General features: G+C 40.8%; 1 protein-coding gene across 2 annotated transcripts in view; it reads right to left on the minus strand.

Annotated features, from left to right (window-relative positions):
• Positions 1 to 13883, minus strand: part of RET (ret proto-oncogene) — an 87046-nt gene extending 73163 nt beyond the window's left edge. For both annotated transcript variants that reach the window (XM_072930994.1, XM_072930995.1), the window contains exons 1-2: positions 13518 to 13883; positions 12728 to 13032 (exon numbers count right to left, since the gene is read on the minus strand). In XM_072930994.1, the coding sequence (XP_072787095.1) occupies positions 12728 to 12773 (46 nt within the window). In that variant the 5' untranslated portion in view covers positions 12774 to 13032; positions 13518 to 13883. The remainder of the gene's footprint in view (positions 1 to 12727; positions 13033 to 13517) is intronic.
• Positions 13884 to 16978: the final 3095 nt, after the last annotated feature.

Below are 16978 nucleotides of genomic sequence, written 5' to 3' on the forward strand. Positions count from 1 at the left end.
AGATAAAAATCAGCAAAACAGTCCACATGGCTTATTTGATTTCCAGGGTACTCATTTTATATCACTCTGCAACCTCACACTTCATATATCACATATCAACATCTTGTTATAAAAAAACACCCATGGATACTTAAAATAGGGAACCCATGCAAAATTTCTGTGTGATACTCCATTGCTAGGTGATTTTTGACTAGGGCTTGAAGACCTTGTTAAATATTGGCCTAGCTCTGGCAGAGATCACTATGCCTATCACTGGCCATTTGTTCCGACAACAATCCAAAACCATTTACCCAGGCAGCTCTACAAAAACATCAGCACTGAGAAATCTGCTAATGACCACACTTAAATGAATTTAAGATTTCAGTGCTAATGTCTCATTGAGATAAATGGAACTATCCCTCGCTCCTACAGTTTTTCTTCCAAAGCGATTTGCAAACTCTGGAAGTTGTCACCAAATGTGTTTTTCATGACTTGATGTTGGGAAAAGTCACCATAGCAAAAGGAATAGAAACTAAGTCCCACTGTGCTCTCCAGGAGCATGTATGGAATCTTTAAATGAGAAAAAAACCAAACCAAAACAAAACCAAAAAAATACTATTAATAATAGTGACAATTGCATTATTGTTTTAATTATTTTACAGTCTCCAGGTTATCTGAAATCTAGGTGAGAAATACATCTTCATTAAGTAATGCTAGAAAAAGCTATGACCCCATTAAACATAGAAGCGAACCATTATCTGAAAATCTTGTCCATTCTGCTTTTGACAGTACTTTTGGATTAACAGTTTCCTGGTTTTTCCTAAGCTTCAGTCTGTTTTCCCTCATCTAGTAAAACTGGCACAAGGAACAGAGAAGAAACAAGCATTTTAACACTCACTTTGCTGAAATTTCCCCAGGCAAATAAACAGGTACAGAAGCTGGAATGTAGCAGCTGAATTAATTTCATTGTGGTTTTTCATTATTTTAATTTCTTATCTCATTGACAATTTTTTAAAGCTCATTCTTTCTAAACAGGGTTATATTTTGGAACTGTGGTCAATCCTAAATCCATGCGGACATTTAACAAAAAAAGGTACAGGAAGGCCTTTGCACAAAAGGCTTCAGTGTTGTTACCATTTTGGCAATACACTCCCTGATCCAGGGGTATATCTACACCCATTATCTGGCAGTATCTAAGGGCAGACATAATTAAAGCTGTTAGAAAGAGGTGTCTGGTGTGAAAAGGCAAAAATGAGGTTCTGCAGTTTCTCTGAATCACCTCTGCCATGATAATGCTCCTTCCTATCTTCTTAATGAATGCAGAGAGCTGAGGCTTAATGTTTTCATTCTATTGCAAGACAGACTGGACTCACAAGCTATTCAAAAGTTAAATGTGGAAAAAAATCCAAATAAAACATTCCTCCCAGACAACATCACATGCCTAAACAATCACAGATGCTGTGACAGAGTCTGCACTCTCTATCAGGACATTTGGAAAGGTAATCACGCATCCAGCACAATTTAATTTTCAATGGCAGTTCCACATATTTGTAGTTTTCTGTCCAAATGCCAGAAAAAATGGTAAGGTAACAATTCTGCTTCAAATCAAGACTAGCTAGGATTGAGTTTAGTTCATGGAAAGGAGGAACAACAATCCTTTTCTTCTTCACAGTGATTTCCTCTGTCTTTCTAGCATTCAGAGTGGAATAATGTCACGCTGGCATGTACAAGGTAAACAAAAAATTTCTAAGAATGGGAACTAGGATAACATTATAGGAATGCACCATATTCCCCTGGAGTTTTGTAAAACACCTTACCACCAGCTCCTTCTGAGACCAGTGCTGCCAGCCAACAGTAGTTAAGTAGCTCATGTCCCAAACCCCATTTTAAATTGATCATATTTAAACATAAACATGTGAAACTATAATGAATGCAATGGAAGATGCTAACTGTGAAACAGAACCAACAGTAGAAAAACATAAGTTGCAGTTTTTCAAATACCAAAATCTAACAAAGCATTACATTGATAAAAGGGTGAGTTCTCAGCAGCTGATGTCAAAGACAGATAAATGGTCCCGGCAATGGAAATTTAGGATTCAGGGTGGAAAATACTGACAGTAAAGTTATATTCCCAGTGCTAATTTTTTTCATGGTCTCTCTGCTATCATTAAATTCTCATTTAACAAGAACTGCCTACCAAATCATAAATCCAGTTTAACTCTTGAGAAAATGGATCCTCAAATCCTGTATCTACTTCAATAAACATGATCACTCCAATGCATTTCATTTTTTATCTGAAGAAAACAGCACTCTTTACTCTTCTCAGTGACAAGGTTAGGCCATATGTATACAGACTTTTCCCAAGGCCTTAATTGGAAATGCTCAGTGGCAGTGTGAGGTCCCCAACTCACTGCCTGGGATTTGAGAATGCTGAGGATGGAATTAGAAATTGATTTTTGAGAAGACAAAGACGACCACATATCAAATATACCCCTGGGGATATTCTGAAAACCAGAAACTCCAGAAGCTCATCTTGACATCAAAGGCATCTAACTCCTGTCTATTCAGCTGTTGATGATTAACAATATAAGTATTTTGATATTAAATCTCAAGTTACATTAACTGCAGACTAAGTTATCGTGATCTCATAAGGAGCCCTGATTGACCAAACACCAGACATTAGCTTCAGCAGTCATACAAAGGCTGCATTTTTAACAGCCCGAGCACAAAACCCTAAGAAGATTAAGTCAAAAGTTTCCAAGAGAGGTCATCTAACTCATCTAAGGTAGGATTGATTATATATAACCAACATGAATACACTACTGTCCTACCTGTGCTTAAGACATTCCCAATTAAAAGAAACCCCACAAAGCAGACAATAATCCTCGTAGCTCTCTGCTACCAAAATGTTTCCTTGTATCACTTGCTATCTCCCAAGTGCTTGTTTCCACCATTACTCAATTTCCACCAGTACATCCACCTTTGTAATACTTCAGCTTAAACTGAAAATTCTGAACTCTGTGGTTTCTCAGTTGCCTTTGTAAATAAATGTTGCCACTCTTTTATATTTTTCTTCCGAAACAGCATTTTCTAAATTTCTTGCTGTTATCCTTTGCATTTCAAGAAGTATGAAGACCAAAATGCAACATTCAAAACTGGATATTGCCAGGAAACATCAGGAAATAAACTACTGTGTCAGGTACGACTCTATGTAGTAAGTCTTACATTATCTAAATACCATTACCAAGGTTTACCAGGGAAAGGAGAAAAAACTCTTTTGTCATAAGGACTCTTTAACAAGAGAACATTTTATAAAATAAGTGAAAGTGTTTGCCACCATTCTTACTACACTGACAAATATAACTACTATAATCAATCTAAACTGAGTTTTTGATGACGAATCTAAATATTTAAATAATGTACATTTCCTTTATTGTCTCCTGGAAGTTGTGTTTTGGACAAACACATTCTGAAAGGCCAAAGCGGAGACTTGCACAGATTCATCCCCTTTGCTTTCTAATTGCCAGGTATTAAGGATGGCTCTGCCACGATACCAAAATTGCCTGTGCAAAGACAGAGGACAAATTTTTTCTGATTAACTAAAAAATTAACACACAACTGCATGATGCCAAGTAAAGGAGGATTCAAGAAATTATTGGAAAAAAAATAAAAACACAAATAAAAATAGTCTATGACAGCAACATTGCTAAAAAAAAAAAGACGTGGAAGGGCAACATCAAAAGGTAAGTAAAGCCTTAGGCCATTATTGCTTATTTTTTTTTAGACATTTACTGCCCTAAAACTTTTGGTCCAACTTTCATTTCAAATTTTATTAGACTAGAATCTAAGAAAATAAATAGTTTAAAAACACCCTTTTTCCAACAGGTTCACTTCAATGCCTCGGTAAGAAAAAATAATTTTATAAACGTTTCTGGTTTTCACTGAGCTTTGAAGGGTTATCTCTCACAGTCTCTTAGGATGATCCTGTTTGTTTGGGGTTTGTCTCCTTTTTTAAATAAAAAAAAAATCTGGAAAATACATGTTATAAACTCTCTCACTAGCCAGAAGGTCCTCAGCAAAGCAATTTAAGACAACTTTTCTAATCTTCACAAAGGCAAAAGTTTACCAAAGCAATAAAATTGTTTAAAATGCCTTCTCATCTAGAGCATGTCAGCAATGCTGAATTGATATGTGCAATAAAATTTATATTACAGCCATATTGTTTCCCCTTCATTACTTTAAAACGTGTATGTTCAAACCCAAAATCTAAACACTCGCATTGCTTTTTTTTGTTTCATAATAGCAATTGGGATGAGCCATTTTACAGAAATCATCTTCCTCAGTCCTTTTTACTTCATTGGCATCCAAGAGCTCAGCTAGAGAAAGCTCTATCCAGAATTGCTGAAAAGCAGTAACAGACAATCATCATTGTTTTTTAGCATTTTTTTTCTGTATTTCTCTCCAAACACACTGTGACTATCAAAATACAAATGGGGCACCCAATACATAACTCACAGTTCAAAGATAGCAGAAGCAAGCCAAGGCAGCACCAGAAATTGCTGCCAAAAATCTACAGCCCAGGGAAACAGCAGTCCTACAGAAAGGCTTAAGGGCATCTCCCCTGGTCTAACTGAGGAAAGCTAGACTATTAAGGCTACTCATTAAAACTATCCAGTCAGAAGAGTCCCTCTTGCTATATACACAGACACACAGACATGGCGCACGCTGCCAGTGAAAAGAATCTCAGAATGTATCTTAGCCTAGCCATACAGACCAAGGGGTCAGGAACACTGTACCTAAACCTCAGGTGGACAAAGACTTCCAAACCAGCTCTAAATAAACTAGCCCTGATACTGTAAACCAAGGCAAAGCAGAGCCAACCTCACCCACATGCCTGAGTAAAAACTTGTGCAGCAGTCTCCAAACTAGACGAATCTTTGAATTCTCCATGCAGCAAAAGAATTGGAGATGTTGTTTTGACTGTTGGGGTGTTGGTCCCACAACAGGAAATCCTGCACCTCAGAGCCATTTCGATGGTTAGACAGCACACACCACGAAAGGGGAACTTGCCATCAAATGGGAGCAAAGAGAAATTTGGCCCCTGAATGTACTGCCAGAGAGTTTTAACTTTGGGAACTGTGCAATTCTTTACGGGGCTTTGATGCAGCAGTCCCACTCTAAAATGCTTTGCTGATGCAGGATAAAACTAAGCATATGCCTAAGCACATCAGAGATGTGAGAAGGCTCCACTCAAGTGTTTTTACAAAAGTATGACTTCTCACTGCAGGGGCCAAAGCAGCACTCTGTTTTGTTAAAAATGAGCATTGGATACTTTCTGCAAAAGTCCTGTCAGAACTTCCCAGTCATCACAGTGCAAATTTTACATGGCAGCCAATGCCCTCTACCCAAATCCACTCTGTTCCATTACGCGCAATTTTAATTTTTGTGGGTTTTTCCCTCTGGAAAATAAACTTTTCCTATTAAAATAAAAACTTTAGGCCTTTCCTTGATGAGAATTCTTTGGATCCTTTTCTTTCCCCTTGCTGTTATTCAGATTTCATGAACAGCACACTTTTGACTTACAGTCTTGCACACCACAATCTGGCAATATAAATGTGTTCATATAATTTTCTAGTATCTACTCTTATGCTGTGCAAAAGAAAGCCTGATTGCTGCCCTAGAGTACATATACATTTCAAACCCCCTGGTGTTCTGAGATGACTGACTGCCATAAACATATGCGTTAATCATGCTATACTGGCTATTCCCATCCAACTAGACATAATTAATCTAACTTTTTTTATCAGCTTTTTAAAGTCATAGATTGTTATGGGCTAAATTTCAGTAAACAATAGCTTTTCTTTGACTTTGTTACATTTTATTTGCATTAATGCAAATTATTACTCCCCTTCTTGACCAATGAGACAACACTGGCGGTCAGTACCTTCCTCCCAAATGCACAGCAGCAACACAAAGGTACTTTTAACACAAGAGATCAGTTTTAAGCAATACGGTGGCAGAGGTGGAAAGAGAACTTAGAGAATAAAATCCATTCTCAACAATTTGTGAACCATTGATATTTTTTACATCCTTACTTCTCTTTGCACAGAAATACTTTCCATTGTCTACTTTAATATAATAGGGTATGGAAGGGCACCTCATCAACAAAGACAAAAAATCTCCAGAAGCCAACCAGTGTAGAAGCATCACCTCTCAAGGGAGTCAAAAGAAGCTGCTCTGTATAGTCTTTGTTAGGGGCCAAAATGAAAGTATCAGTTCTCTATGCAGGAATGGAAAAGAACTACCCACAGTAACGCTTCCGCTCCTCCCAAATCCAGAGAAACCATTACTTGTGTCTCTAAGCCACTGGGAGATCTAAATCTCATTTCCAAGACACCTTCAGAATGGCACTGACAGGACCACAGGATGCCTGCTCTTATTCAGTGGCAAACCTAGCCTTTAAGGGCCTTTGGAGATACACGAAATTCTGGTCTACTCAAGTCAAAATGAGTCTTTCCATTTCACAAGTGAAAAGAACAGATAATGGAATTGTCCATATCAGAAAACTTGGTGCCTCTGAACTAGGAGAAAACGCTGGATTTAATTTTATTATCTGAGATTGAAATTTGTCTCACTTAGAAAAAAGCCATAATGGACATTAAAAAAAAAAAAAAAACAACCAAAACCCAACCACCCATTACAGCAACACAAGCAACTTTGTTATATCAGTTAAATATATTGTTTAATTAGTTTTCTAAATGCATAGACTGAAAAGCCATTAGACAGCCATTAGGAGTAATATATCCATTTTCTTTTTACAATCACCTGATTTACAATCAGCCAAATTTCTAAACTAATTCAGTCAAACAACATTTCTGGCACTATTACCCCAGCAAAGTTTCCAATTCCCTTTTTTGACTGTGATCACTGTAATTTTCCCTTAGGCTCTAAAGCGCTGATGCTCGTCTTCGTTTCAGCAGATTTACAGAGCATCTCTTGGGTTAAAAAGTTCCTAGTATGTTTATGGTCTCATTTCAAGATCCAGAAATCTGAGACTATTTAGCCATTTTTATGAAGCAATCTTTAAGAAAATCAGCTTTGTGGTCTCCTTATGTGGGGAAAAAAGAGACGGCTTTAGACAAATTTTTAAAACATCCTGAGCTCCCAAAGGATTAAAATCCATCTGGTTATTTACACCTCAGCTGACTTACTATTTTGTTAACAAAAACTTTCTTAATAATTTGATTAAGTAGCAACATATCTACATGAAAACTTTTTAGAAGGCTCGTAACGACTTTGCCAGAACGCTGTGGAATATCTCAGTATATTTCAATGATTAAAAAAAAAAACAAACCACATTGCAAAAATAAAGCCTTTGAACAGATTTCATTCTGCAGCTTCTTCGATGCTGTTTTTCATTGATGCATTATCACTCTAGAGATTCTGTACAGTTTCCCACTGTTTTCCCTACTTTGCATAGGCTTCAGTATCACCCAGTTTGGAACTGCATTATTCAATCAACAATGCACATGATATTCCAAGTATAAAGTAACTGATGGTGGTACTTTACAGAAAACTTGAGAGAGACTGTGAGACAACTGAGCAAATGTGTAGCACAGCTGTCAATTGAATATGAACCCTGATCTAACCAAACTAATATGCAAACCTCAAATCTGTCCTTCTCCTGCAGTAATTGCTGTATTTATCCTTGCAATGCTTCAGTTGCATGCTTTCCAAAATACAAGACTGTTACAAAAAAAAAAAAATCATCTGGAGAAGAAACAATTCCAAAGTTTCTTTAGAATACTTTGGTGAATTTTTAAGCTTTGCTTCTGCCAAACCAAACAAAAGTAGAAAGTAAGAGCTAAGAACAGACCGCAGCATAAGCGTGCATCAATCCTGGAAGATGATGGTCTTAACATCCACCCTGCTCCCATAGGGACCCGCCACCTGTGTTCAGATAAGATCTGCAATGCTGCTGAAACAAATACCCATGCTCAATAAGCACTGTCAGGCAATTTTTAAATTTCAAAACCAAGAGATAATTGCAGTCCATCACCAGCTGGCACCACTTACAGCTCTGCCGGAAAGCTGAAGGATGCCAATGTCTGAATAGAGCAAACGCTCTCCCCACCACAGACAGGCTCTAAATGACCTCTGCACAACAAGGCTCTCCAGAAAACACCAAGCTTCTATAGTATGGATTTCTTCCAACCCATGGCATATCTGTGTTTGCTAGGTTGCTTTATGGGAGAGAAAGCAGCCTGGAGGAGTGGGACCAGCCATGCCAAGCCAAGCATGAAAGTACACCAACAAGTGAATAAATTCTCTCCCTCCTGCCAGGGGCCAAACTGGGGAAAAGAGAAGAAATGAAAATTAACAAAATACATGTGTTTTCACCAGCCACGTCTGTCATTTCTGTAAAAAAAACCAAAAATGTAAGAGACTATGACATGACATACAGATGAAAAACTGATGGTGGGCATGCTGCTGAATGTGCATCTCGCATTCAGGTGCTGAACCCACACTGTCGTACACACTGACTGCTGATGTTAATGCTGAGAAATCTTGTCTGTTAATCAAAGACTAACAAATGAGCTTTAAGCATTAAAATGCTGGCTTTTTGTTATCGCCACATTCATTTCCTTTATACTGTCTCTATGATAGTAACAAAACCCTTGAAGAAAGCCGAAGACCAAGAATGCAACTGACTAGCAGAAATAATCAAGCCAACAGCACATATTTCCCTGACTGACACCTTGAGAAGACTGCACACAACAATGAGAAGGGAACTAAATATAACACAAATATGGATCCAATTAGCATGAACTTTAAAAAAACCCAACACAGTAAATTACTTTCTATGAAAGGGAAAACGCTGCAGGAGGTGAGCTTCACTGCAAAATTTCATGTGCGAAGAAATTAGAAGGTGAAGGGCCTGACAGTGGGAGTACAATGAGGGGAGACATGAAGCCTAAGGGCCACAGACAGCCCAGGCTCCTTCGCTGGTAGGAGCGCTGGGATGAACCCTGGTGAGCGCTGTGCGAGTGAAGCAGCACTTTCACAGTCCAATGCAGGCAGCAGCAGGTGACCAGAGACAGGACAAGTACCACTTGGGGAAAAGCCAGAAGGTAAAATGATGAACCTCTGGGCAGAGAAAAACAACAAAGTAGGAAGGAACCAAAGCCTCGTGATTAATACTCCTTTTCCTATCAAAAAGAGCAGCAAGGTTTGAAATTGCCACATAACACTTTGCTCTTTCCTGATTAAGACACGTAAGATCTAATGAAGCACCTCTCATGGTCCTCCACAGATTCCCTTTGTCCTTTGCCCACAGTCAGGGTTATAATAAAACAGAAGAATTTTTACTTTACAATGTAAAATCCTGAACATATATTATCTGATAGATAGCTGTTAAAAAAAAAAAAAAAAAAGCAGGCATACAAATTATGTCTGTCTTAGTTCCTGACTCAAGTCTGTGCTCCACCATTTGATCTGATCAGCACTGGTGTGATCTAAAGTATGAGTTCACAAGAAATCTTTTATTTGACAGAATCACATAGGTATTCTTTTCCTAGAGAAAGCACCAATGTTCTATCATGAAATACACATATTATGTGAAATAGTCCACACCTGGGGGAGAAGAATGCCAGTATTTGCAGTTGGTTTCTGAAATTGGTCTGTCCTTGATCTGGATGCATGAGTTGAGCCTGGATTTGCTCTAGATTGTAACCAGCCAAAACATTAGCAGCAATCCTAGCAGCAGAGAAATCCACTGTAAGAATCGATCCCAAACAGTACATAAAGGAGCATCAGAACTAGTACATTCATCAGAAGTTTTATAACACAGCCAATAAAATAGTAAGAAAGTTTGAATAATCTGCATTCAAAAGCACACTGTTGAAGTAGAAACCCTCTTACTTCCATTAGGAGATTTCCCTTTCAATTTTAAAAAATTTGCATAGTGTAATGCTTACAAACTGTGTTTTATTCACTGAGAAGAAATTATCTCATCAAAAGTATCACCTTTAATTACAAAAATTACTTTCCAGACAACAATCCTACCAAGTCTTCCCACGGGCACTCTTTTCTACATTTAACTGAACAAAGTCCTCCTCTGATATCAGTGAGCTTTCAGAATCAAAACTCGAGCACCAAACAGCCAGGCAGCATGACAAGCAAGTAAACACCCTGAAGTCCTGCGACTGACAAGATGCAAAACTTTTGAAAAAGACACGTGCACACTCCATAATAAAACTCTGCATTTCTTTTAATTGGTAAAAGAGACAGAAGCCTTAATTTGAGAAGAAACATTCCTTTTATTTTTGCTGGTTTTAGGCTACTGCACGTTAAGGACAGTGCATGCAGGAGACTCACACGTTGCCTGTGGTGCAGAAGCACCAAGGCTGAGCCTTTCTGCCTCAGAACAAATGGGCCAGTGTGCTTTATGAAGCCCGCCAATACAAAATAACCAACCAAACCTAATCCTTTCAACTAACAGCACGCTCACTGATTGACCACGCCAGCTCACTCAGTAAAATGCCTCTGGGTTTGTTGAGAGCACACGTTCTATGATCTACGGCAGTTTTAACCTTTCCAAAACCTTTATATAAACCGAAGATGTACCAACAGCAATTGAGTGCAAGGGTATCCCTGCAGGTCAGGTTAACTTTGGCTGGCAAGCCTCTGTGATGAGGTCTTGCCCAGCTGAAAGATTCCTTCACAACACCTGGCAAGAGCAGGTCAGTAATCACTGAAGAGACCCTGGCTTTCCCCCAGGATGGAGCCCACTGAAGTTTCACTGTGTTCCCCACGACGGGAATGCATCACCACTCCTGAGACAAATGGGCTCCTTAAACTGGAACTCTGTGCATGCAGGGGTTTTGCTAGTACCTCCAAAACATAATGCTGCAAACTCAGCTTACTGTATAAAAGCTCATTAGTGTCACACACCTCAACAATGTGAAGCAGTGTTTCTCTATCAACAGACACCCATAGAACATTGCTAATACGCTGGACTTCCTGAAATAACTACGAATACAATGACCCTAAAGTGTGGGCATTAAGGTACACAACTTTCCCTCCCCACAGTTTTAGTAGAAACTAAGGGGAACCAAGTATTAAGCCTCAGCAGTCAAAGCTGAGAGCATAAGCAAAACGTTTGCAACTTTAAGTATAAGCAAGTAATATAAAAAAAAAAATCTACTTGGCAGCCTACTCTACTCAAATAAATTAGCTCCTATAATATTCCTCCAACTATATTTTTGGCAGATCCAAAAGTTAACAATTTATGGCTACATTTAATAATAAAAAGTCTTTGAAACTATTTCCAACTGCTGAGGTCTGATATTTAGGAAGGTTTAGATACCTAGATACCTGTCTTCAGTAAAGAGAACCCCTTTCCCATCTGAGAATTTCAGAATGAAATTCATATAAAGTTATACTACTGAAAGTAAAATCAAATAGTTGTCCAAGTGAAAGGGAAATGCTACAGGAGAAAAAAAAAAAAAAAAAGTCATTTGAGAACGCAGCTCCAGAGTTCCTAACACCAGCTACTTCAGGATGTGCAATAATCTGGGGTATCTCAGCATGAATTGAAGAAAGCTCATCTGTCCAGCTTAAACAGAAATCACGGAAAATCATCTTCAAGCAAATGCATGTGAAACATTTTGGCTAATGAAAAGATACCCCTCAAGCTGAGGAACTTACGTAAATTACATTTCTCCTAATTCTGCCAAAAACATTAAAGAAAATGGATTTGCCAAAGATAAAAGCAAAGTAGGCATGATAGATCATCCATTAGCAATACAAGTATGGCTAATTCTTCCTGACAGTGAAATGTCTTGGGATGCAACCCATTTTACTTTTTTTTTTTATCAGATGTGTGTGTTTAGATGCTGTATATCCTACACATTTTATACCCTTATATTGTAGACTTCACTACTAGAGAGATATTACAAAAATCAGGCCTTAACAACAACCTACTAAGAAGAGAAAACATATGGGCAACTTAAAAGTATTTTAGCGTAGTAAAAAAAAATCTAAAAATTAAATAGGAGCTTTATAATATCTGCAAGTACTGCAAGTAGTTTAAAATGGTACAAATTAATACAGTTAATCTGAATTAATAACAAGAAGGAAAAACTCACATGCTTATGAGGAATCACAAGGGCAGAATTAATATTGCACTCTACTCACTGTTAGAACAACTAGTGAACTAGTTTGGGCTTTACTTTTTTCATAAATGCATTTCTGGCGTGCAAGGTTGTGCTGCATTCTCTAGCATACAACTTTTATTTATTCATGTAAACGTCAGAAATCCATCAGCAAACAAAGCCATATGGAAGAAAAAGAGATATAATGGATTTTCTGTTTGCTTTAGAAACTTGACATCTGCGGATAGCATCATCCAACTTACAATGCAATCACTATTCGTATTCTGGTCATTTTCATTTACCAATCCAAAACGCATTTTATCTAATGATACAGAAAGCTCTGGGAGTGGGATAGCAGAGAAGAAATCATGTTTTAAAAACTTAAAATGGGAATATACTTTAATATTTTCCCTTTCACATCATAAATTCAGAGAAAAGCAAACTCACATCTGTTCTAACTTAGCTTTTAAAAAACGAAGAAAACGCATCAGAATTATTTATATCTTGTCTGTATTTGTGGCAAGATTTTCGGGGCCGCTGGTGCCACCTGAGCTCCGCGAAGTTCCCGGGGGGCCGGGCTCGGCGGTACTTACCCCCGCAGAGCAGGAGGAGCCCGGCTGTCCGCGCCGCCGAGCGCATCTTCCCCGCGCGGCTGCGGCCCCGCCTCGGCGCTCCGGGCAGCACCGGCCGGGCTGCCGGACGGTCCGCGGCTCTCAGTCGGGCCGGCCCATGGCCCGGGCCGGCGGCAGCACGGAGCCGGGCGCGGACGGGACAGCCCGCGCCGGGATGCTTCTCCGCCGCTCCTTCCCTCGGTCCTCCTGGCTCCGGTGCCGCCCCGCCGCCACCGGCCGGGAAGAAAGCGCCTCGTTCCCTCGGCGGTGCCGGCGCCTCTCGGGCTCTGCGGGGAGAGCGAAGTCAGGAGCGAAGCCTCCGCTCCGCCGCGCCCGGCGCCGAACCCCCCGCGCTGCCCGGGCGGCACCGCCCGGCTCCGGCCAGCCCCCGGCCCCTCCTCCGCGGCCGCCGGGCCGCTCTGCCCGGGCCGCCCCGCCCCGCCCGCGGAGCCTCCGCCGAGGGGCGGCCCCGCCCCGCGCATCCCCGCGGGCAAGGTGCGGGGCCGGGCGGCGGCACCGCGGTGTCCCGGGCCACCAGCGGGGCGCGGGCGGCAGCAGCGGGAGGCGGCGGCCTGAGGGAGAAGACGGGCGAGCCGCGCAAACACACCAGGTGCGAGACAAAGCGGGGACAGGCGCTGCGGCACCAGGATGTGCCCGAGTGGCCGTCTTCCCCGTCAGCCGAAACACATTAAACGTGTTGAATAATTAATCCTTAGGAGAGGAGACAGTTTTTGCTTGATGGTAGGAGGATGCTGTAGAAGATGTGCGCTACCTGGCAGGCAACCAAAGTAACCCGGAACGCACGCGTCCCGCCGAGCGGCGAAACGCCACTTTTAAACCGCAAGCGGAGGGAGTGGGGGGTGGGAAACCTAACCGAGCCAGAGCTGAAATACGCTGTGACAGGTCGGGCTGGCCGAGAAAAGCACTCCGAAAAAGCCGCCGCTCACAAACGCCGCCCCGAGCCCCGCCGCTGCCTCCGCCCGGCGGCCCCGCCGCAGCGCCCGGCCCGCCCGCGCCCTGCCCCGGCTGCCGCAGCCGCGCCGGAGCCGCGGGGAGCCCGGGATGGGCGGGCACAGCCCCCGACACCCGCGGGCACCGCGCCCGCGCAGCCTCTGGAGGGGCCGCAGCGACTGCCGGATGACACAAACCCTGCCCCTCTCCTGTCACGGCATCTTCAACCTGCCGAGGAGATATTTATTTTCTGCTCCTCTCCCGAAAGATGATGCTGCTTCCACACAGCCGCGCTGCTTCAGAGATCTGGTCGTCAGGATTCAGACACTGATCAGCAGCTACAGCGTTCGGCTTCCCCAGCCTTCACACTCTGAAACGCCCAAGCAAGGTCAAGTAGACATACAGAGTAGATAGATACTCCGTGCCGTTGCACCTAGCAAGAATTGCTGTAGATTATTTAAGTAGAAGTCAAAAAGGAAATTCTCTCTCTAGGTTAGTAAGGACTCTGCTTACAATACCTAGCACTTTAAGAGGCAAAGTACGAAAAATAGTACTACAGGAATAGTAAAAGAACTAACCTATTTTAACTTTTCTGTTAGATCTTCAAGTTAAATCTTCTTCCATGGTCTTCATAAGACTTGGGAAAACAATAAGCCAAGTCAAAGCAACTAGAAGGGTAATAATGAATTTGAGATGAACAATAATAACCACCATTAATTAATTGCTTTTGAAGCTGCCTGTCACATAGTATAAATTAAACTTTTGAGTACTTACGTATCAAGTGTTTGTGGGGCTTTTGCAAGTGCCTGAAAGAGGAAACTGAGAGAAGTCTTTGTGAACCAAATGAAAGTCTATAGCAAAGAAAGCAACACATAAAACATTAACATTAAATCAATGCTTTGTGGAGAAATGTCTTACGTTAAGCTAAGCTTTATCTTAAATCATATTTAAAAGCTCGTGCAGTATACAAATCAATATTGATGCCATCTAAAATACACCACTATCATCTGCACTGATAAATGCCAGTTTTCATCCAGGACAAAGTGACTTCTTGGAAGAATTTCAAGGACTTACAATCTCTTCTGGCATCTCAGCAACTGAAGCCAAAGCTGTACTCTTCTGCCAGCTTCAGGCTCTGCTCCAGCACACTAAAACTGGTTTTAGATGCCATCATGTTCGTCATACAAGGAACAGAAGTAAGGTCACCAGAATAATTTTTTTCATTTGATTTCCAGACTTTTAAGCTAAGCAGTTTTATGTGTTTTCAGAGGATTGTAGCTTACACACAACACACCTGGAAAAAACTATCCAACTTGGATGAAATACGTGTGTCTTCTGTGTTCCAGCTACTGTGATCATGTCTCTCATGTTAATGTAGTCACCATTCTTCCTGAAACTGTTGTCCTTTATGTCAGCAATAGTATATTGAGGAAACACAGTTCATCCAGGAATTATAGCCTACCATAAAGAAGACAAAAATAACATAAGTGCAGCGTCTCTCAAATCCTGCAAAAGCCTATCAAAATTAAGGCATTTTAAATTTTCCACTTGAAATTCAAACTTCAGGAGAAAAATCTTAAACCCTTCCTGCCCAGCCTGGTTTCCACATCCCTGAAGAGGCCCAAGACAGGCTGTGAACCATCTGCCCTTGAGTTTACATGAGCCATACAAGCCTATAGCAACCATCTCCTTCCAACAGCTAACTTCTGCTGCACTATGCATAAAATACACTTCCACGTCATTCACTTGGTTTCTTTGTCTGAAGGCCTTTTGAAAACCAAATGAAAATCTGTGCTTGTAAATGGGGAATAAAAAAGCAAGGTGTCCCTAATTTCCCAGAAAAGCTCAAGCTTTGCAGTGGCATCTCCTATCATTCTCCTAGCAGAAATACCTTGGAAGTAAATCAACACTTTCCTGCAGGCTAGTGCAATTGTGAAACTATGGCTCATACTCCTTCTCTTCCCCCCACCCCCCTGCTTTGACTCATTTATTTGGCACAGCAGGCTGAACTATTAAATTATTGTAGGTTTTCCTTTTATAAAGGCACCATGAGATGTCTCGATACAATAATGCTTCCTGAAACTGATGCTGATTGATAACTGTTTCTTGGTTTCATCACAAGTCTTAGATCATGTTCATTTAGCATCAGGGCAGGACACTTCAGGACTGTTTCACCTTTCTATGTTTTCCAAACATTCATGCACAAACACTGAAATATTTTTGGGTAAAACCCTTCCTAGGATATTGTATTTAAAATCCAATTCTTGATCAGTTCAGGGCTTGAATACTTTTTTTCCCCCCGTGCTATGAAGTTGGTTACTGCAGAAACTCAGTCTGAGGTGCTGCTGTTGATCACTGAACAGATATTCTTCCTGAGGTAGATCTAATAGTGAAAGGACAGATTAAACTTTGATCCTGACAGTGACAAATAATTTATCCGTGTGTCATACTTAATTAAAGTTCTTATATACATGTTTTTCCACAATCCCTGGGCTTTATTTTCCTATCCTTCTGTCAATTTCTTTATTTTCTATTTGTTAGATATTGCTAACATATAAACTGCACAGTATCCACATTATCTATTTATTTTTTATCCACTTGAGAGCATTGAAAGAGCTAACAGCTCTTTGTTTTCCCAAAATACTCATCCAAAAGTGCTATGAATTGGTCAGAAACACTGACTACCATGAAGAAGCAGCAAACCTGTGCTAGGAGATGTCTCCATCTTGGCACCTAGAGAAGGGAACCAAGAACCTATTTCTTTCAAGTCAGGAGGAAAGAAGTCATACTTGTGGAGAAAGTGCTACAGACTGTCCTGATAACAAGAAGTTTAAGCAGGAGCTTAGGATTGTCTAATAAATAGATTTCAAGGCAAAAACCAGATTCTTGTGAAAACAGTGACAAGACACTGGCATAAGTGAAGATGCTGTTTGAGGGAAGGCAGAACATGAGCCGGGGCCAGGACCATGACCAGGAAGAACAAGTGTCCTTTGATGACCTGACAAAGCTGTCCCTCCTGGGAGCTGGCTGCACCAGGACTGCCCTCATCTGACCTCACTGCTGCTTCTTGGCAATAAAATTCTGAATTCCTTCAACAACATTAGTTTGTGTCACTGTAAATGTAATATAAAGCCTTTTAACAAATATGTTAATCCTCAAAAATTGCCTGATTTCTGGCCATCAGATTGTTTCACTGAAAGCATGAAATCATAAATCACAATGTCTGGTGCCATCAGAAGTCAGTACCAAAATAGGTCTCTAACCATTTATCTGAAATTTTCA

This window comes from Taeniopygia guttata, chromosome 6 (genome assembly GCF_048771995.1).
Source record: "Taeniopygia guttata chromosome 6, bTaeGut7.mat, whole genome shotgun sequence".
Taxonomy (NCBI): Eukaryota; Metazoa; Chordata; class Aves; order Passeriformes; family Estrildidae; genus Taeniopygia; species Taeniopygia guttata.